The sequence below is a fragment of the Callospermophilus lateralis genome, chromosome 15, assembly GCF_048772815.1.
Source record: "Callospermophilus lateralis isolate mCalLat2 chromosome 15, mCalLat2.hap1, whole genome shotgun sequence".
Taxonomy (NCBI): Eukaryota; Metazoa; Chordata; class Mammalia; order Rodentia; family Sciuridae; genus Callospermophilus; species Callospermophilus lateralis.
In genome coordinates, this window is record NC_135319.1 from 21,195,773 (window position 1) to 21,216,561 (window position 20,789).

Consider the following 20,789-nt stretch of genomic DNA (forward strand, 5'->3'; position numbering starts at 1 on the left):
TTGATTAGGGCATGAACAGGCTATGAAGTGATACTGGCCTCCTCTGAGTTTCTCTCACATACATGCTCCTTCCACACATCCCTGCTACCGTCTTCTGCTTTCTGCTACCAGGCCCTTTACCAGAAGCTGAACAGATGCTGGTGCCATGCTTTTATACTTTGAGAACCCTGAGATAAATAAACCTCTTTTCTTTATAAATTATACAGTCTCAGATGTTCTGGTGCAGCAACAGAAAACAGAGTCAGATACTTTTATATGCAGATAACCAATGGTAAGGCTTTTCCTGAGAGGTGCTCAGTCTTGATATCTTTCCCTCTGCTGGGAGGAGACAAAGATGACTTTTAGGGTGATGGTAGCTTTCATCCACTCAAAGATGGTCTGCATGGGGACCTACCAGGAATTTAAAAGTCAGTGTGACTAGGGAAGGGTCTCTGGGAACCCTGGTATCAACATTCCATGTAGAGCTGCCTTTTAGTCAGACCCCAGGGCTCCTGAGCCCACTGACTGCATCTGATCTTATTAGGTCTCCTAAAAACCCTGGTCTTTTTCATACAACTTAGCAAACCTGTGTAACAATAAGGTGTAGAAGTGGGTCTATACTAGGTATGTTTGAGAATAATCTAGACAAAACAGTGACTGGATACCAGGGCTGGGGTTTGCATAACTATGACTTGCTGTGTCAGAGCCAATTTCTTTAAGGCACATGTACATATAATTTTTGGTCTTTATTTCTCCAGAAATGTCCTCAGGGAAAGTTATTCCATAACAAGCCATAAGTCTAATCTGGTTCCTGACAGGCTCCGGCCTTATGCTGTGCATGATGCCTCTTCCTGCCTCCACTCCAGCCTCCCTGGTCTTGTGCACCCATATCCCCAAACCAGGAGCGTCTGCACCTCCTGCTCCCCACCTGGAATTGGCCTCCTCCCACTATTTCTGCTACCCTTCACCTGCCTAGTCGGTCCCTGTCATCCACAGTTCAAAAACCACTTTTGAAGTCTTCTGACTTTTTAAATACATGATCTTAGAATGCCTCTGGTCATAGTTTATGACCATACATCTTTGTGGGCAAGGGATTATTTTATTAAGGCCTGAAAAGTAGCACTATAAACAATCTTGTCACATATCTAGCCAGATAACATCATTCAGAGATGATACTGTTTCTCAACCTTGGTACTATTGGCATGTGGGTTCAGAAAATTCTTTGTTGTGGGGTTTGTTCTATACATTGTAGGATATTTAGTAGAACCCTTGGTTTCTACCCATTGGATGCCAGTACACTCCTCAAAATAGCCAAAAATGTCTCTAGACACGGCCAAATGTTCCTTGGGAAGGGTGGCAAAGATGCTTCAGGTTGAGGACCACTGACTTAAATGTTTATAAGAAGTTTGGGATTTCTCATGTAGGTCCTCTTTGCAGACCAGCACCAACCAATGGAAAAATAAAAGGTATAATGTGGGAGCCATGTACATAATTATAAAGGGTCTAGCAGCTGCATTAAAGAGTAAAAAAGAAAGGTGAAATTAATTTTAATAATATATTTTTTTAACCCAATACATTAAAAATATTGCCATTTCAGCATATAATCAATACAAAACAACTATTAATGAGATATTTTACTTTCAATTTTCTTGTACTAAATCTCCAAAATCTGGAGTTTTTTTTCCTCAATTTTGATTAATCACATGTCAAGGATTAGGAGTTGTGGGACAGAACTAGGCTTGCTTAGAGGGGTCTGGCCTGCTTCACCCCTTGGGTCATTAGCAGACTGTGCCACCACCCCTTAGCAAAGCCAGGCAAGGTCCTCCTTTGCTCATTTGGCTCACAGGTTACAGTTCATTCCAATGCAACCCACGGAGGGACCCACTCTCTGGAAGAATGGGTCCACCCAGGAAAGTCACCTAAGTACTTGTGGTGTGCTAATCAGATGTGGTGTTCCCTGTGAGTGCACAAGAGGTGAAAGGGTCTCTGCTACACACATCTAGTGAGATGAACACTGCTTCCAAGCCTAGCCCCTCCCCAGATGTCCCACCCACCCATCTCCAAAGATCAATTTTTATCCTTACTGCTTATAAGGGAAGCCTCCACAGACATTGGTTACCCCAAAAGATGTATTTTCTCAAAAGACAGGTGTTCTCATCTAAATGATACTTGATCTGGACAAGAAGTTGATGTCCAGGGAGATGCTCTCTGTACCCTATCCAGTGGCTGAGTCCCCAGGCCACTCTGCTAGGATACGTGCTATCTCTTGCTTATCTCAATATGCTTCTGTTCATTCCCTTTCTTATCTAAGGACCCTGCAGCTTCTTGAGCATTATTCTGGCAAAAAAAAAAGTCTGCCTGCCCCCTGCTTGCCTGAAGAACTGCTTTTTATAGGCTCCACAGAACATCCTCTCAGGCGGCTGGAGAAAGATCCTTGCTTGAACCCAACTTTCTGTAGAAGCAAGGGCATTGCCCTCCCTGGTAAGAACCATTTCTGTCTTTGCTACAAGCAAATCTTGGGCATTTCCCTTTTAGAAAAGAAGCAAAGTTCTCCCAAAGTTGCGGCCACCTGTTCACCTGGAGCAAAAGAGGGATTTTGTAAAACACGGAATGTGGGGTGAAATTTGTTCACCCACTCCGGCACTAAGATAGCCCCCGCCCTTGCAATCTCAGGTCCGAGCCCCACACAGCCCGGGATCTGGCTAGAAACCGCACATCAGTGAACAAGGATGCTCAGCGTGCAGTGGCCGTAGCCCAAGAACGCCGGTCCCAGCGGATACCCAGCAGTGTCAGCGCACTTTTGCCAAGAGGCACATGTGGTGCACGGAGAAACCTCAGAAGGCTGGACTTACCCCTTCTACTCTGCCTGATCTTTGGGCTCAGCATGTTCCTGCAGTCGCTTGGCTAGACTCTCTGGGTTGATCATACTGTCGTCCACTTCCCTGTTCTCTTCTTGTCGTCCTTCATGCCTCTCTTGCTTGGGCAGCGTGGCCCCTGGCGTCGCCCGCGAGGCTCCCTCGGCTCCCTCTCCTGGCTCCGGAAGGTCGGCTTGCCTTGTACTACATAAACCTCGATGCATTATTTATCCATCCCAGAATTAATTCCCATCCAAGCGGACCATTAAGGACACGGTAATCTTTGGTGATCAATCACTGGGCCAGGGCGGGGCCGGCCTCTCCGTCCCTCCACTCCGCGGGGCGCACAAGGCGCTGTCCATTCCGAGCTGAGCTGTGTGCGGAGGGGGCGGCGCCTTGGAGAAGGTGGCGGGGGTCTGGGGACGGGGAGGCGGGGCCAGTGGAGCCGAGTGGAGAAGTCTCAGCCCGCCGCCGCGCAGTGTTTCCAAGACTGTCTGAGCCACTAGTGCCGCCCGCTAGAGGCCACCAAGAGGCCAGAGGAAACATGGGAAAGTGGCTACCCCAGCCACTTAAGGCCTGGGTTAAGACAACGCTATTGATGAAGGAGTGGCCCAGATCCTTCCTGGCCCTGTCTAATGGGACTAGTTTATGAGCTCACTGTTCTAAATGTTGAAAGACAGGTGTGTTTTAGAAGCAGCCAGCAGCCTGGCAATGTTCAGATCCTCTAGGGGACCCGAGTAGCAGGAAAACGCCAGTTAGGAATGTTAACTATTTATGACTCCTTAGTAAGATGACAGGAGTAAGATTGCTGTGAAGCACTGAGTTCAGGATCTCTCACATGATAGGATCTGCAAAGCTATTCTCTGAGTTTAATAGTGAATTTCTGCTCATTAGCCACGTTTTTATTTAATACTTGCATAATTCTAAAGGACATAGATTGGACTTTTGGGATGTCCAGCATCAAAATCCTAAAAATCCCTCCACAAATACAATCATAATAAGAGCTGTCACTTATTAGACACCTACCGTGTGTCAGGCATGGGGTTGGTGCTTTATGTTCAGCTTATCATTTAATTCTCTAACTCCCCAGACAGGTGTTATGATCAAGTTTTTTCAGATAAGGAAAGTAAAGCATAACAATGTAAATTTCTTGGCCAAGGTCACATATTTCCTAGTGACCGGGCTGGCATCGGAACCCAAAACTGTCTCTACAGCTCCTACTTTTCTATAATGCCAATCTTTCTAAACACTCCAGTTTTCACTATTGCGAGTTAACAGTTTGTGGCTTGAGACCGTTCAGTGAATTTGTTGGACAGTAACCCCCTATCCCGACAGTTATCCCTGTGTCCTCTTAAACATGTGAATTTGTGGCTGGGTTATAATCTCCCTTGAATGTTCTTCCTCCAGCTTTCTCCCTTTGTGTACCCCATGTCCACTGATCCACAAATGCCCCCATAGACGCTTAATTAACTCCAGTAGCTGGAAGGAAAGAGGGACCCATTGGGAGATCATCACAGCAGCCACACTAGGGATGAGAGAGTATGAAGTAGGGGATAAACCTCCTTACTCTCCCCTCCTCCCCTCCTCTCCTTATTCCAGACTCACCAGGATGTGGTAAGCCACATGGCCAGGGAGAAAGCAGAGTCCACAGAGACAAAGCTGTCTTACTCAGCATCGAGTCACTTTTCCTGGCCCTCATCTACTCATCAGAGGGGAGAATAGGTATTTTCACGACTTTTCATGGTAGTACCCATGCGTCGACTCCTCCCTGACCCATCTCTTGCCACTCGACCATGTTCCTGAGCAACTTCTGTTCCCTGTGCTTCATTAGTTTTGCATATGCAGCTCTACTCCCATGTGCCTCAGTGTCATTACACACATAACCCCTGTTTCTATGCATCCCTGTGCCTTTGCAGGTAGAGTAAGTGCCCTGTCTCAGGAATGCCCTCCCCCACATTGATTCACCTACTTATTTGTCATGCTTTGGACACTTCCCCTATGAAACTCTCCTGATTACACTAGCTGAAGGATCCACTAAGCACTTCCCCTGGACCGTTTTTTGTATCCCTTAGACTGCCCTTCTTGCTCTCCAAGGCCTGAGCCCCAGGCTGCCTCAGGCCAGAAGCCCTGTAAGAAATATTGTCTTGAGCTGGGGATGATGGCAAACACCTGTAATCTCAGCAGTTCCTGAGTCTGAGGCAGGGGGATAGCAAATTAGAGACCAGCTTCAGCAACTTAGTGAAATCCTTAGGAACTTAGAACCTGTATCATTAAAAAAAAAAAAAAAAAAAAAAAAAGAAAGAAAGAAAGAAAGAAAAGGACTGGGGTAGAACACCCCTAGGTTTAATCACCAATACAAAAAAAAAAAAATGGCTTGATGAGTAAATCCAAGAAACACCACTGAACTAGACTCCTTTTCCTTTAGAGTAAGGTACAAGCCAGGTCAGGCTAGGACAGAGGCCACCCAAGAGAAGTGGGGAGGATATAGAACTGGAGAAGTCTCATGTTGACACTAAGGTCACAGGACAAGTCCCATGGCCTATGTCTTGAGCAATCAGGAAGCCATCTGTGAGTAATGCAGCCTGGCCTGTATTCTCCAAGTTAGAGGCAAGAAAATGCCCTGAGATATAGACTGGGTCCACTCACACTTGTTTTGGTTAAGAAACCACCTCCGGGCACTTTTCCTGCACAGCTGTTTCCTCTGATGACATGAAGTCACTGCTCTTATTCGCCTACTTTCCTGGGGATCAGAGCTGGAACAGACAAAAACCACAGACTCTGGGCTCAAACCCAGAACTTGAGCTGGGAAATGAGCAGGAGCCAATCCCAATTCTGCACCAGAGAAAGGTGGGGCCTGGGGGTGGTGGGAAAATGGATCTGCCCTCGACCATGCTCCCTGTAGGTCCAGATGAAGGACCCATAAGGTGGAGCCAAAAGGGTCCTTAGAGCCCTCTCCAGGCCAAAGTTTACAAATTCAGCTCAGGAGGCCCCTGGGAGCCTCCACATCCCTCTGAGGTTGCTGGAGAGAGAGTGAGGGTGAGCACAAGAACAGGGCAAAGGGATCTGTGGAACATGAGGACTCCATGCGTGTACTTTTCTTTGAAAAAAGAGTCCCATTCCCCTCACTTAAAAGGAGGGAGATATATTGGTCTATTTAACAACAGAAGAGAGAGTCTCCCTGCATTCTGGTCCTGCCCCTCTCCAGCTGTGGTCCTGGGTCTAACTTCACTGATTTCCTCCCTTCAATCATTCAGCATTTTCTGAGGGCTGCTCTGGGGCAGGTGCAGAAGGGTGAGCAGAGGGTGCTGAGAGGGCAGAACTCTCCAGAATGCATCCACTGAAACACATACCTGTTGGTAGAATGGGCACCCACCAACACTGACTGGCTCAGAGCCAGTATGCTTTCAGAACAGTGGCTCCTGCCTTGGCTACACACTGGGGAGCATAGACAACTAATGCCTGCAGCTCTGATTTAACTACTATGGCATGTACAGTGGTCACTGGGATTTATCAAATCTCCCCGGCCATCCAATGTGCAGCTAGGGTGGAGTTGAGAAACACTGTTTTAGAAAACAGCTGCATGTTTCTGGGCCTGGAGCCACCAGAGGTAGCCTTTGCCTGCTGTTTTTCTGAAGGAAACTTCTCATGAAGAGGTACATCTGCCAATCAGTCACTCAATCAGAAAGAAGAGGGCCATTATCCCCAAACCCCAATGGGCAACAGCTCTGTTCCATGCACAGACACAGGTGCTATAGTGTAGTCTGTGCACTGCACAAAGGTGTACAGCAGAGGAAGGTGACAGGCTTGGGTTGTACAGGCAAAGCTAAGTGTTCTAGCATGGGGGTTGGGGCACAACCAGGAAGGGAGTTTTTCTTTAATTTGCACAACGATGCCATATAGATAGCAGAGTCCTGCTTTCCTGTTCCAGAAGCTGAGGGTTAAGCACCTCTGGAGGCTGAGGGGGAAACAGTGATACCTTGGCTCCACAATGCCTGTTTAGTGGTTACCAGCTCCAGTGGCCCCTGCCTGCCTACCTAGAGTGCTCTCTGTCCCCTCTTCTAGGAGGTTGCTGTTCCAGGTCCCTAGCATGTCACTCAAGGTCTTTACCCGCATCTCCCTCCCTCATTCTCTGGTTTCTCTTGTTGCTGCCCATCTCGGTGGTGTGCTGGAGCAGCCAGCCAGTATCAGTTGGCAAAAGAGTTGATGGTTAATTTTTCAGGAATTTTGCAAGCCAGTGCATTAAAGAGGGCAGCCTTAGAAATTAAATGATATGAACTTATAATTAAATAAACTGTATTTCAAATAAATACTCATCACTTCCTAATCATTTTATTATATCTTATTATTCTTAAGGTTATTTACATCCATCCTATACAGAATGGAGAATACTATATATTGAGTGGCTACCATGCCTCTCTTCCCAATTCCATGTTCAATGACATCATGCTGGTAGTTTGAAATCAATTGTGGTGGGAGTTATGTGCACCAAGGAAGTCAAACAGTGCTATCAATCAGAGCTGAAGAATTTGTTTCTTTCAGAGAGCCTGTTGTTAGGCACTTGTCAGCACACCTCTGGCCACTGCCTAACACATTTATTCTGGTACCTGAGTCACTGTGAAGTGCCGCTCTGGGCAGAGATTGCCAGCGCTCCACTTGAATCTGTTCTGCCCTTCTTCCTGGGAACACTCAGATGCTCTACATTTCCAGCTTCCTTGCAGTTAAGTGTGACTGTATTCTGGCCATTGTTCAAGATTAGAAATGATGAGGCCACTTTGAGTCCTGGCCCAGGGCATTCTGATCCCTGATGCCTCTGCAAGTTAATTTCCCCTTTTTCTGGTTTCTGAGATGGGGCCACCTTGGCAGTCCCATGTAGATGGGTAGATAACACACAGTTGGGTCTCTGAATGAGTGGAGTCAAGTCCTCGCTGTCAACCTGGAAGTAACTAGGATGGTTGTAAGAGGAAGAAATTTAATTCCACTGTATCAATCTTCCCACCAAAAATACATGCCACCTGCCCTTCCTTGCCTAATGAGTCTTGTATGTTTGTCACTGGAGATTGAACCCAGGAGTGCTCTGCCACTGAACTAAATCCTTAGCCATTATTATTATTATTATTATTATTATTATTATTATTATTATTTTGAGGCAGGGTCTTGCTAAATTGCCCAAATGGAACTCAAACTTGGAATCCTCTTGTCTCAACCGCCCAAGTAGCTGGGATTACAGGCATGCACCACTGAGCGCAGTTTACCTACAAAGCTTTGGCATATCCCTCCAGACCTTGTTCCAGTGTCACTTCCTTGCTCAGTATTTCAACATTAGGACTGGTCATCTTTCTACCTTCCTTTTCACCCCAGCCCAAGTCCCCTGGGATCTTCTATAAGTCTGGATACCAGACTTAGGGAATTATGAGTTCCTACTGTCCTTCCACTCATAATCCAAATAACAACTATTCATAAAACTTGCATTATGTTGGATTTAAAATATGCTTTCTAGATTTTTTTTTAAAAAAATTACTTTTTTTTTGAACCCAGGGGTGTTCTACCACTGAACTACATTCCCAGCCCTTTTAAAAATTTTACTTTGATACAGGGTCTTACTAAATTGCTGAGGCTGGCCTTGAACTTGTGACTTCTGGTTGCTGGGATTACAGGTGTGCATCACCCTGCCAGTTTCTTTCTAGACTTTTAAATTGCAAACTTTTATACAATTCATCAAAGATGAACTTTTAGGCCACTATGGTGGCCTTGTTTTCTCATATTACTAGCATGCCCTTGGTCTGTCTCACCACTGGACACATGGGGACTTCAGGCTGCCCTACTGCAGTGTGCAGGGGTCTCTCTCTCTCTCTCTCTCTCTCTCTCTCTCTCTCTCTCTCTCTCTCTCCATACTGCCTGTAATCCTCTTGCCTTGGGCAGAACCTCTATCTCCACCTTGGGTCAGATGTTCAGCTCGGCTTTTTTTTTTTTTTTTTTGGTACTAGGGATTGAACCCAGGGGCACTTGACCACTGACCTACATTGTCACCACTTTTTATTTTCTTATTTTTTAAAATTTGAGACAGGATTTTGCAAAGTTGCTTAGGGCCTCTCTTAAGTTGCTAAGGCTGGCCTCAAACTTGGTATCCTCCTGCCTCAGCCTCCTGAGTCACTGGGATTACAGGTATGTGCTGCCATGTCCAGCTTCAACTTAGCTTTTCATTGCAGTTTTGTCCATTCCCTACAGTCCATGCCTTTCATAGGCCAGATCTCCAGAAGGGGTCTAGAGCCCTGGACTCCCATTTTTCTGGGGTCTTTAGCATCCTGGGACCCTGAACAGAAGGATTAAGATGCAGAATTCAAAATTGAGCATTGGAAAACCACCAGATAAACCAGACCAGAGCAAGAAGGGTCAGCCCAGGTCACAGAAGCTTTGCATGGAAAGCCCCTTAATTGTGGCCTATATCCATGGGCATATTTCTATAGTCTTGCAGCCCTGGTCTTGAAGAGAGTTGGATTAGGGCCACCAAGTTGGCTTAGCTTTTGTTCCAGCCTTCACTGTAGTGCTTGTCACACACCAAATTTAACTGGGGTTGTGGCTCAGTGGTAGAGGGCTTGCCTTGCCTGTGTGAGGCACTGGGTTCGATTCTTAGCACCACATAAAAATAAAGAAATAAAATAAAGGTATTGTATTCCTCTAAAACTAAAAAAAATACTTAAAAAAATTAACTTTGCAGCAGTTAAGGGTCACAATGATGACTGGGACAAAGTACGCAGAATGAATGAATAAGTGGTGTCCCAGCTGGGCTTCCAAAACAAATGCTGAGATGAGTCTTATTTGGGATTAACACCTTCTAGGAAAGAAGACAGATAGTGGAACCTAGATGGGGGGGTGTCAGAACCCCCTGAAAATCTGACAGCATGTCTACAAGCCCATGTGGGGGCTCTAAGCAGTAGATTCCCTGAAAAAGCCTGGTAGAGTTGGTCAGGCCATGTACCCTGAGCTCGTGCAGTTATGGATTGGGCCTCTGTGAGGAGAGCCTGACTTTGGCTATCACTGCCTTGTGCAGTTATTGGCTGGGGGAACCCAAGAAGAACACAAAGTCAAAGTTGGCTGGGAGGGCTCAGGCTCACCCCAAAAAAAGGCAGCAGCTAGCAGCTGGCAGTTGACCCCACTTGCAGCTGGGCAATGAATTCTTGAAGGGGGCTCTGTGTCTACCACCCTTGGGTTCTATAGAGCTCATGGGCTTCATTTTTAAGTCTCTGAGTTGAGAACAAATACTGTTCACTTAGAAATCTTTGCTGGACTTGGACCACTTTCTGAGCTCCTTGTTGCATTGAGCAGCTTTCAGACTAAATTTTGTTCAGCTGCAGAGTCTTCCTGTGGATTTCTCAGAAAGAGGATCTTCTATCCGTGTGTGTGGAACTGACAGTAGCACAGGCTCTGTCCCTGAGTGTGGGCGTCCTGCAGGGCACCTATTGACCAGACCATACCTCGGTCCAAGGCGGATCCTGGCAGCCTATGACTAAGAAGAAAGAAGGAACCATGACCACCCACAATAGGGCAGTTGTGTTTCTGGGTCCTGGAAACACCATACCCTGAGATTCTAAGATATCACACTTCTTGGCGGCAGGGCAGGGCAGGGTAAGTGTAGGGTTACTGCCAGTATGGACTGAGGGATCATCTAACAAGGAGATGGTCCTGAAATTTAGACAAAGAGTCAGATTTTAGAAAAAGATGAGTCACCATTTTGGTCAGTTTTGCACTATTGAAAAACAAGCCTTCTCCCTTGTGAAAACACCTGCTTGCAGGGGGAAGGCAGGAATGGAAACAGATGGGAAGAACAGAACTTTCCCAGGCGCCTTCCCTCTCCATGCACACTTCTCCCCACAGTCAAATTCCTCCCTGCCTGTCTCATCCACTGCTCTGCGCACCTCTACCTGCTTTTCTATTCATTTCCTTACCTTTTGCACCTTTAGTCTTCCTTTACTGGCTCCTTTCTCCGAGGTGGCAAAGTCGGTCAAGTCTCCCTGTGCTTAGGATTTTACCTACCCTCCTCCTCATTTGGTTTGGTGGAATGGAGTCTGGCTTTTGGCGGTACAATATCTAGCCCCTCCCTGATCTGGAGGAATTCCCCATCTCCCTCTTTGGAAGCCATAAGGAGAAGATCCGCTCTGTTCCCAGCAGGCAGTTAGACGGGGCCATGTGATTGAGAGTGAGCTGACCAGCTGTCCCTGCCTGGGTTTTGAATCTCCTGGACAGAGCCAACTTCACAGCTAGCAACAGGAACAATGAAGATGGTGCCCTCCATTACAGGGAGGTGTCCTGCCCATTCTGTCTGCAAAAGGATGACCTTTGTGCTTCTAACTTTTAGGTCCTCTGTAGCCACTGCCATTTCTCTTCATTTTGCAAGCCTGGTTCTCCAGATCCCAAAAGATATTGTAAACTTCCAATAAATTCCCTTTTCTGACTTTAGTTGGTTTGGTTTGCCTTTCTGTGATTTACAGTGTTAAGAATTCAAACTGAGCCTTATACCATGGCTCTCCGTGTTTTTACAGTCCTCTCCTCTCTCTTTCCTGTCTTCAGAATTGGCACAGATGGTACAGTCTCCTACTTGTCCTTTTTCACACTGATATCATTTCCTTCCCTATTTCCCCAATTATGCCATCAACCTAATTGTTGCATGTCTGAGTGGAAGCCACAGTCCATCCTTCCAGACCTCACTCCTATGTCTCTGGCCTGTCATCCTGTTTTCTTTGGTCAGGGCTGTTCATAATCTCAGCTCACCCAGAGGTTGCTGCTGGTCAAGGTCCTCCTACCTCTGACCCATGCTTTTTTTCCTTTTTATTTGATCCTTACCTGTGTATTCTTGTGTTTATTTTTCCTGTACACATATTGCCCTACTTCAGCGTGTCCTCAGTGATTTGCTTTCAGAGGACCCCTGTCCATCACATACGGGTTCTCAATGGAGCATTATCATGATGTGGTCTCTGTGACCACGGCCACAACTGACTAAAACTGTTTTCTTGTAGGTCACCAATGAGCATCTACTTGACTAATCCCATGACCCTCAATATTCATCTATCCCATTGGCAAAATGGACAATGGGCTGTAAAGTCTAGTAGAAAGATGGTAAGTTCATTCAACTTGGTTCTGAACTCCTCAAAGTCAGCAGAATCCTGCATGGATTGTACCCACTCATTGCCTCAGTTGTTTCTGTTTTCTGGATTATTAGTTAAGACAAATGGGAAGCAATTTAAGCCAAACCAAGTGACCATTTCTTGCTAGTCTTTAGATATACACCAGCCTCATGGTAACATGTCCTTATGATCTCATCTTGCCCACTGAGGGACAGGTAAGTGGAGATATTGAGAAAAGAGTTTAAAATAAGATTATTTTATTCAAAGGAGTGTCTTGGCTGGAGATCTAACTTTGGTAGATTACTAAGATTGTAAAAGAAGAAGAAGAAGAAGAAGGAGGAGGAGGAGGAGGAGGAGGAGGAGGAGGAGGAGGAGGAGAGGAGGAAGAAAAAGAAAGAAAGAAAAAGAGAGAAGTCAAGACCAAACTCTAAGAAACTTCAACTCTAGGGATTGTTAGGAGGAAGAAAAGGGTTTACTGAAGAGCACTAACTAAATACACATAGAGGTGGGAGAAACTCCTGGAGAGTGTGGTGTCAGGGGAATCAATAATTAGAAAACCCAGTTAAGCCTGAGTAAGAACAGCAAGCTTTGTGACCCAGTTCTATTCCAACTCTCCAATTCGACCTAAGCCTTGTAAAACCAGCCCTGGGGCCAGTATTTTTACCATAGGGAGGGAAAGACCTAGTCAAAGGCTATTCTAACCTGGAGCTCTCCAAAGCCAAGCAGGGAGCAGGGAATGTTCTTCAAAAATATTCAAAGGAAAATGTTTTGGTCACTGCTACCTTGGGCAATGGACAACAGTAGGGACAAAAATTTTGGAGAAAAGTCTGGGGAATGAGATGCTTTGGAGAGTAAGAATTTAGAAAAGCTCCAACATACCCATGCACATGTCAGGGCTGTGTGCACGCTCAGTAAAGACCTGAGGAGGCCCTGAGCTGTCACCTCTGGCTGATATTCAGGCTCTTCTCAAGAAGGAAGTAAAGAGTAAGGCAGAGTTGCAGACTGCAGGGCTGAGTCTTAAAGGCATGCTCCAACGCACCCAGCAGAAAATAGGAAATTCTTGCCTCTAAGTGTTTAAAGAAATCTCTGTTCATTTACTATCTGACCTTTAAGCTAATGGAATGGAGATGTCAGTGGCCACAAATGACAAACAATATTTGCTTTACAAAATTATTTAAGAAAAGCCATCAAACAAACAATAGAAACTAAACAAACATCAATGACAAATCCTAGAAAGAAGAGAAAATCTGGTTTCCAGATGGCCACAGTATGGTGGTGTTTTGGTCAAAGTTCAGGGTAATGTCTTATTATGGATGTTGACCTCAACATTGAACTTCCTCAGAAATGCCTTTGTCCATGGGCAGAAGGCTCCCTCCTTTGTACTTCATATATTTTGTTCATTATTTCTATAAGAGAACTAATATCCCCTCTTTCCCCACTTACAGCCACTGGGCTCATTCATCTTCCCATCTCAGACTCCAGCTCACACTCCAGCATGGCTCCCCGGCTGGGCAAGGAGGCTGGAAATCCAGGAGGAGGAATGGGATGGTTTAGGCAGGAGGAGATTAAAGTCCCAACTAAAGCAAGATGGAAATTATTTCCATGGCCAGGCAAACAGTCACATGGCATTCTGTGGGCAGTGGTGATCATAAAAGTGCCAGATCTGAGAGTGACTCCTGGCTCCACTTACCCTGATCTGAGTGCCCTGGAGCAAGCCCCTTAACATCTAAGCCTGCTTCCCCATCCATTCAATGGAGATGATCTTTCTGCTCTGCCTTCCTGATGCTAAGACAGGAAGGCTGCACATAGGAAAATTCTATGGATGCCATACACACCATATGAGGACATGCGTAAGAGTGTATATCAACAATTCTGAAGCTCCTGATGATTGAGAACCAACTGGACTCTATCCATTGACAACCCAATAAACTCTTAGAGGACCCATACTGATTAATTCTTTCCCAAGACTTTGACCAAAAAAAAGCTGTATTTTCATAGCTTAAGCGAAATCTATGTTCTTACTGATCAAGGGTAATGCAGATAGTCACTGACTATCTGTGTTTTGTTTTGACTTGCAAATTTTTGCCTTTACATTGATATAAAAGTGGTACATACTCAATAGAAAAACCACATTTTGAATTTTGATATGTTCCCAGCTGGTGGTATGCTGCAGGATACTCTGGCAATGCTGAGCAGCAGCAGTGAACTGCACCTCTCAGTTTACCCTGTGGTCACAAGTGGAAGCAACAGATACTCTTCAGGTGCTGTTTGCTAAGCCAGGGTGTTGGTATGTTACACGTTACTCAGTATATTTTTGATCTATGGTATTTTTGACTCATCATGGGTTTATTGGGGTGTGACTCCATTGTAAGTCAAGGAGCTATATGTGTAATTGGAACACATTAGTTTGCTCATTAGCTTTTCAGTTTGTTTTGATCTCCTTGGCGTGTGCATCTTTTGTTCTGGTTGATAATTTCATGCCTTTCCAAACATCACTTCTCTGTTTATAGATTTGCATAACTCATCAGGCAGTGTCTAAGCATGAATGCAATGCGGGGAGGGCACAAAAAGAAGGAGGTGACTTCAGAGGAGGTGAGACCAGGGACACACTCATGTGCCCCCTCACCCCTTAACGGGCAGCATCACAGTTGAGAATATCCTAAGTCCCAGTGCCTGGGGCTCCAACTCCCATCTACTCTCTGCAGACTCTAACGTTCTTCTTAGCTTCTAATCTGAATTTTCTTTCTTGGTTTCTAGCCATTGTATGATGGGAGGAGTGTGGCCTCATGGACAGAGCCTGGGCTTTGGAATCAGTCCTGGAATCAAAATCTAGCACCATCATATACTGGCTAAGTGGAGTGGACACATCATTGCATCTCTTGGTGCCATCTCATTTATCTCAACTGAGAATGGGGGCAGTAATAATCCCCTCCCAGGATTGTTTGGAGATTAAATGAGATCAACAAGTTAAGGCATGTAGCATGATGCTTGATGCATATTTAGTCCTCCATAAAATATAGGAATGTGCTTCCTTTAAACTGACTGTTGAAGAGATTCCTGGAGAAGCAGTAAACCTGCTCTTGAGAGCCTCTGATGTAGTGAGAGAGGGGAGGCAGACATTGGGGTGGGAGCTCTGCCAATGGGGCTTCTCATTACCCACTGGGTGATGCAGCTCCTGCTCCTCCCCATACTCAATGCTTATTCTCTAGATTTCATACACTGGTTAATAATAAAGTCTAACCAATATGTCATCCCCTTCTTTTAAAGGACAAAAACCTCTGTCCCTGGTGACTAGTAGCAAAGAGTGTCTCAGCAGTCCATGTCAGTGATCTCCAGCTGGCTGACCTTGTCTGCTCACTGCTGGGGATCATCTGGTCCTGTCTGGTTCTCTGGCAATGAACTTGGTATTTCCCTCTAGCCTTCAACAAGCCTTCTGTGGACAGCCCTGAGGGTCTCTGGGATGGGGCTTATAAGAAGTGTCTGCTGTTCTCAGCTGACCCCAGCTAGTCAGCCACATTGCTCAGAGCCACCTGGGATCTTGAGAGGTAGCATCTTTGCTTTTAGCTGTGGGTTTTAATTCTCCCATGGGCTCCTCAAGAAAACATGTCATCCCTTGTATAGTTTTGGGTCTCTAGGGACCTTAATAACTATGGGTTAAGTGATCGACTGCACCAGATCAAGGAAACTTGCAATGGTGCCTTGGTTGAAAGTCGGGAGAAGCTGTGGAAAGGGTTTACCACTTCTCGGTAGACAGAACACGTGCACAGAATGACAGAGAGCCCACCAGGCCCCTGGGTGGCCCAGGTCAGGATACCGCCCTCCCTCAGAAACCTTGGGAATAAGGAGTCACCCCATGTTCTAAAGAAACCTGGGCCCGTAACCAAGTGCCTGGTTAGGAGGAGTCCTTGTCGTACGTCCAGGTCAGACCTGGGGTTGGCACAGAAAGTGCCACAGTGAGAGTGTTCCCAGGAGCATATCCCCAAAGAGGAACTCAGCACAGAGAGTCCCTGTGACTCATTTGCTGTCACATTTCTCAAGGGGAAGTCAAATTGATCACAAAATACCACTTCCTGAAATTACTAGTGGTTAGAGTGGGTTTTCCCCCTCCATGTGAATCCAAATTCCTCACCATTGGTGTGTGTATGTAAATTTTTCAGTTACTTGTCTTGAATCTGCCCTTGTGGTCACACTTTTCTTCCAGCACCAGCTCAGCCTCTGATGAGCACAGACAGACCCTGTCCTTGCCTCTGTTTCCTCTTCTTTAAAATGAGGATATGAATGTCATCTGGCAAGAACTGCTCAAATGAGAGAATTTAGGAGCATTATTTTCCAGAGAAATGAAGGTGTTCAACACCTGGTCTCCAAATTTGAGGCCTCGTTTTAACATGTAAGCTCCATCCAGCCTGAATTATTTCCCCTCAGTGGATCTGTTTTCTCTTTCAAGGAAAGGCAGGGTTTGCCCCGGATAACTCCCATAGCACCTTCCAGATCCGAGAGGACACGACTGGGCCAATAGAAAGACAGCTATTTTCAGCCAATTCTTAGACCCTGTCACTGAGAAAGAAGCACAGGTCAAAGGGCAGGTTGGTGAGGGTGAAGTGGCTCTACGGCATTCTAACCCTAACAGGAGGTTCTGCTCCTTATAATGGTGAGTCTCTAGAGGGTGACACCTAAGCTACAGAGTGAAGAGTAGGTGGCATACCTATAAAAGGGACATGGTGATGTTCTGTGACTATTACACACCTCTGGCATTTAGAAAGAGTCACTGCAGGCAGGCCTGGGGCATCATGGAGGGTACTTAGATGTTGGAGCCCAGGGGACCTGAGTTCAGATCCTTCACCTGCCTATGGTAGTTTTGGGAAGTTGGCCCAGTCACTTGTCCTCTCTGAGCCTCAGCTTCCTCATATGCAAAATAGGGGCAAGACCTACCTCACAGGACTGTGAGGCCATAGAGGAAGTCCTTGATACAGAGCTACTTCCCCTGAGACATCCCTTAACAGCAGGGAGGAAGTCATTATTATACCACATTCATGGAACAGACTCTGTGTGCCAGGGAACTCTGATAGGTACTTTGCTCCAACAATACTCAAGAGTTAAATATGATCAGGACCCCTTGTTTTAGCTGAGAGACTTGGTGCAGCTGAAGGAATTGGGAGGGCCAGGACTTGAATTTGGGTCTGTCTCTAAGATTTCATCCTAATCATAACACATTATTGCCAAATTGCAATTCATGAACTGGCTTCAAAAGTGCCCTTGATATTCCCAATGTGCTCAAGTTAAGGACCATGCCTTCCTGTGCTGTTATTTTGTGTTTCTCTGTGAAGCCGTTCCTAACTTTCTCTCAGTTTAAGGATGGCTGGTTCTAGCAGGAGTTAGACCAGATGGTGCTCAGGTTACTCCCTTTGCCAAGGATAGGCCTCCCTGCATTGCTCACGCTCACGTCTGCTCTGCCAGGCATTCCCTCTGGCCTGGGCCGGGCGTCGGGGAGGGAAGATCCCTTGAGGCCTCAACTTCCAGGCTCCAAAGGGATGGTCTCTGCTTCACACTCATCCCCACCCACCCATCCTGGACCCTAGCAAAGGAGTCACTTCATACTATGGCAACACTCATTGTCACCTAGAAAGTTCTTCCCCAAATGCTTAGCTCACACCAGGAAATCAAGCCCAACAGATCTTGGCAAATGAGCCTCTAATTCTTTTTTTTTTTTTTTTTCTTTAATGTATTTTTAGTTGTTGATGGACTTTACTTTATTCATTTGTTTATATGCAGTGCTGAGAATCGAACCCAGTGCCTCTCACATGCTGTGCAAGTGCTTTACCACTGAGCCACAACCCCAGCCCAAATGAGCCTCTAATTCTTAAAAGCAGCCATGCCCCTTCTTTACTAGATTGATTGCAAAAACCTTCCAAATTGCTGACCTCTCTCTGCATCTGTGAGCCCCATTTTCTCTCTAGCCAACAGCCAGCAACCACTGCAATTGTGAGAAAGGCCATCCTCACCACCAACTCCCAGCAGACAGGCAGCTGTGTGCTCAGGGGGCCCTGACTCACAGGACCAGAAGCCAGGATAACTGCTTACTATTCAAGGCAATGAGTTTTATGCTCCTTTTCAATACTGAAATTGCTAACTTTATCTCACTCTTAAATGGGAACTAGTTATAACAAAGACTCACAAAAAGAGACTTTTTTTTTTAGTTCTTTCTTGTGTCCTATTCCAGCTCTGGAACTTGGGTTGGAGACTGCATAGGATGTTGGCAAAAAAACAGGCTGGGTTTGAATTCTGATGCTCCAGAGTTCCCATTGCCCCTTGCTGAAGGTGGTACCCATGGTCTTGGGCATGCTCAGCAAGCACTTGACCCCTGAGCTACATCCCCAGTCCTATATCCAGCATCTTAACCTTTTCTGAGTCTCAGTTGTCTCATTAAGGTTCATGATTATCTATCCCCCTGGGGTCACTGTGAAGACTTGTGCAAAATAGATGGAGCTTTTAGTTGGTCCTGAGATCTAGCAGGTTTTCATTCAAGGGTGGCTACTAAGAAGTGTGGCATTGACATTTATTAAGTGTTTGCCTTCAGAGTTGAAGCCCTGGCTGCTATTCCAAACCCAAGGTAACATCATCAGGGGTTCCTGGAAGGTAGAAGAGTCAATCCCTTCTTCTCTATGTGTAATTGTTAATAACTAAGGCTACATAAAGCCTAGTGTGAAGAACTATGGTGGATACCACAAAGGAGGGACACAGTCCCCCTATTTCTAGGCACCTGGAAGGTGGGAGGTAATAATGGGGGAAATCGCTTTTTATCCTTTCTAACTGGTTCCCCACATCCAAGCTCCTAAAGCCCCTGGAACTTCCTGACCCATGGGGTGAGGGGAGCATGTTTTGTTATTCACAGCAGCTCTTTTCAAAGGCACCTGAGTTGTTAATGAGATGCCTCTTGAGAAGATGGGGGCTGGTTGCCTAGGGAACCAACTGGGGGACTGGAGGGTTGGAACTTTCAGCCCAACCTCCTTTAGGAGGAAAGGGACTAGAGATGGAATTTAATTACCAATTACCAATGATTGGATCAACCATGCCTATATAACGAAGCCTTCAGAACAAACCCTACACACCTGGGTTCAGGAAGCTTCCAGGTGGATGGACCCACTATGCACAATGGTATGCCCAGGAGGACGTGGGAGCTCTGCAGCTCTTCCCCAGGACCTTGCTTTGTGCATTTCTTCCATCTGACTGCTCCTGATTTGTATCCTTTGTAATTAAATAGTAGATGTAAAGAGTTTTCTTGAGTTTTGTGAATCATTCTAGTGAATTATTAAAACTGAGGATGGATGGTGGGAACCCCTGAACACACGTGTAGTCAAGGGTAGAAATGTGGATGGCCAGGGCACCCATTTGCCACAGAAAGCAGAAGTTGGAGGAGTTTTGTGGGCTTAAGACCTTACTTAACCAGCAAGGTCTATGCTAACTCTAGGCAGTTGGTATCTGAACTGAATTGAATTTTTCGGTTCTCAATTGGTATTAGAGAATCCAAGAGGACAAGACAGGTGTCTAAGGGTGGCTGTCCTCCCTCCAGGTTCAACCTTTCAAGGACAGGGCCTGTCTCATTCCATTCTGGGCTGGTGCCCATGACAGGGTTTGGAGAGCAGGTGCTCAGAGGGAGCAGGAATGCAGGACCACACAGGGCAGAGCCCCACGGAGCAGCGGCAGCTCCATCCACAGCATGCTCCCTGCTTCTCTTAGCACATTGAAAATTTTGAATTTAGTCTCTGCTGATATTTTGAAGGGTTTATGAGAGATCCTAATCCAATAAATTTGGACACAATTTGTCATACTCATGGGTGTAGCTGGGCACTTTGGGCTGGCTGAGGAGGCACACATGGCCTCTTTCAGATCACCTGGAGCTCTGATTAACAAGTCATATGGTCTGGCTATGAGGCTGTCTCAGCCTGGAAGAAGGGGTACAATATGTCCTTTGCAAAAGGAACTGCCTGAACTTGGGGCCCTGGCCCTGCATATGAGTTGCCTGAAGAATCAGTCCCAGAGGAAGGAGTGAATGCACTGTTCTGGACTCAGAGAAAGGTGGTCAGCAGCCAGAGCTGGCAGCACGGGGACGAACATCTGGCCTTTCCCTGTTCCTTGCACAAGCAAATCAGTCTTGGGAGTCCCTGGGGTAGCTGATGGGCACCTCTCTGCTCAGAATAGCCTTGCCTTCTGTGCTGAACTCACAGAACCAGCCCTGACATACTTATGAGTGCATTGTGTCGTGGGGCAGTATATACTCTTAGTGAATGTCACCATCATCACATTAGCAGTTACATTTGCTGAATACCCACCACGAGCCAGATGCCACTATTCTGGATCACACATGTAGCAGCCCAAAGAGGTTTTGTCAATTTCTGTTTGTAGAAAAAAGTAGGGTTCAGAGGGGGTGTGTAACATGTCCAAGGTCACTGGCTAAGAGCTGGCAACTCAACCCCAGCCTGTCAGGTTGAGTAAACACCAGGTGGTCCCCTTCTGTGTGGATATGGAGGACCGGCACAGGTGTCCGCCATATGCACCTGGAGCTGATTGTGTGCTTTTTGGCTCCACACCTCCACCCCAGAGATCCCAAACGAATCCACAGCCCCAGAAATATACTTTTAGAGCATTTGATTCTTCTCAGTGACCTCTGTTGGCAAATTTAAAGGATAAGGACTTTTTGAAAGCAGTAGAAACATGAACTTGGGAATTTAGGTTAAAGCACATTCATAACTAACAGGATTTCATCACAAAATGGGTCCTAACCCCCTTCCATTCTCTGTGTGGTCCACTGGAATTGTTGAGAGCCACAGCCGAAGGGGCC

At 46.1% G+C, this 20,789-nt stretch overlaps 1 protein-coding gene across 3 annotated transcripts in view; it reads right to left on the bottom strand.

Annotated features, from left to right (window-relative positions):
* Nucleotides 1-20,789, bottom strand: part of Arhgap22 (Rho GTPase activating protein 22) — a 180,662-nt gene that overhangs the window by 150,768 nt on the left and 9,105 nt on the right. The window contains exon 1 of one of the 3 annotated variants that reach the window (XM_076834534.1): nt 2,832-3,060. The exons of the other annotated variants lie outside the window; for them this stretch is intronic. Coding sequence (XP_076690649.1) covers nt 2,832-2,865 — 34 coding nt within the window. The 5' untranslated portion in view covers nt 2,866-3,060. Of the gene's footprint in view, nt 1-2,831; nt 3,061-20,789 lie in introns of those variants that run through there. 3 annotated transcript variants of the gene reach the window in all.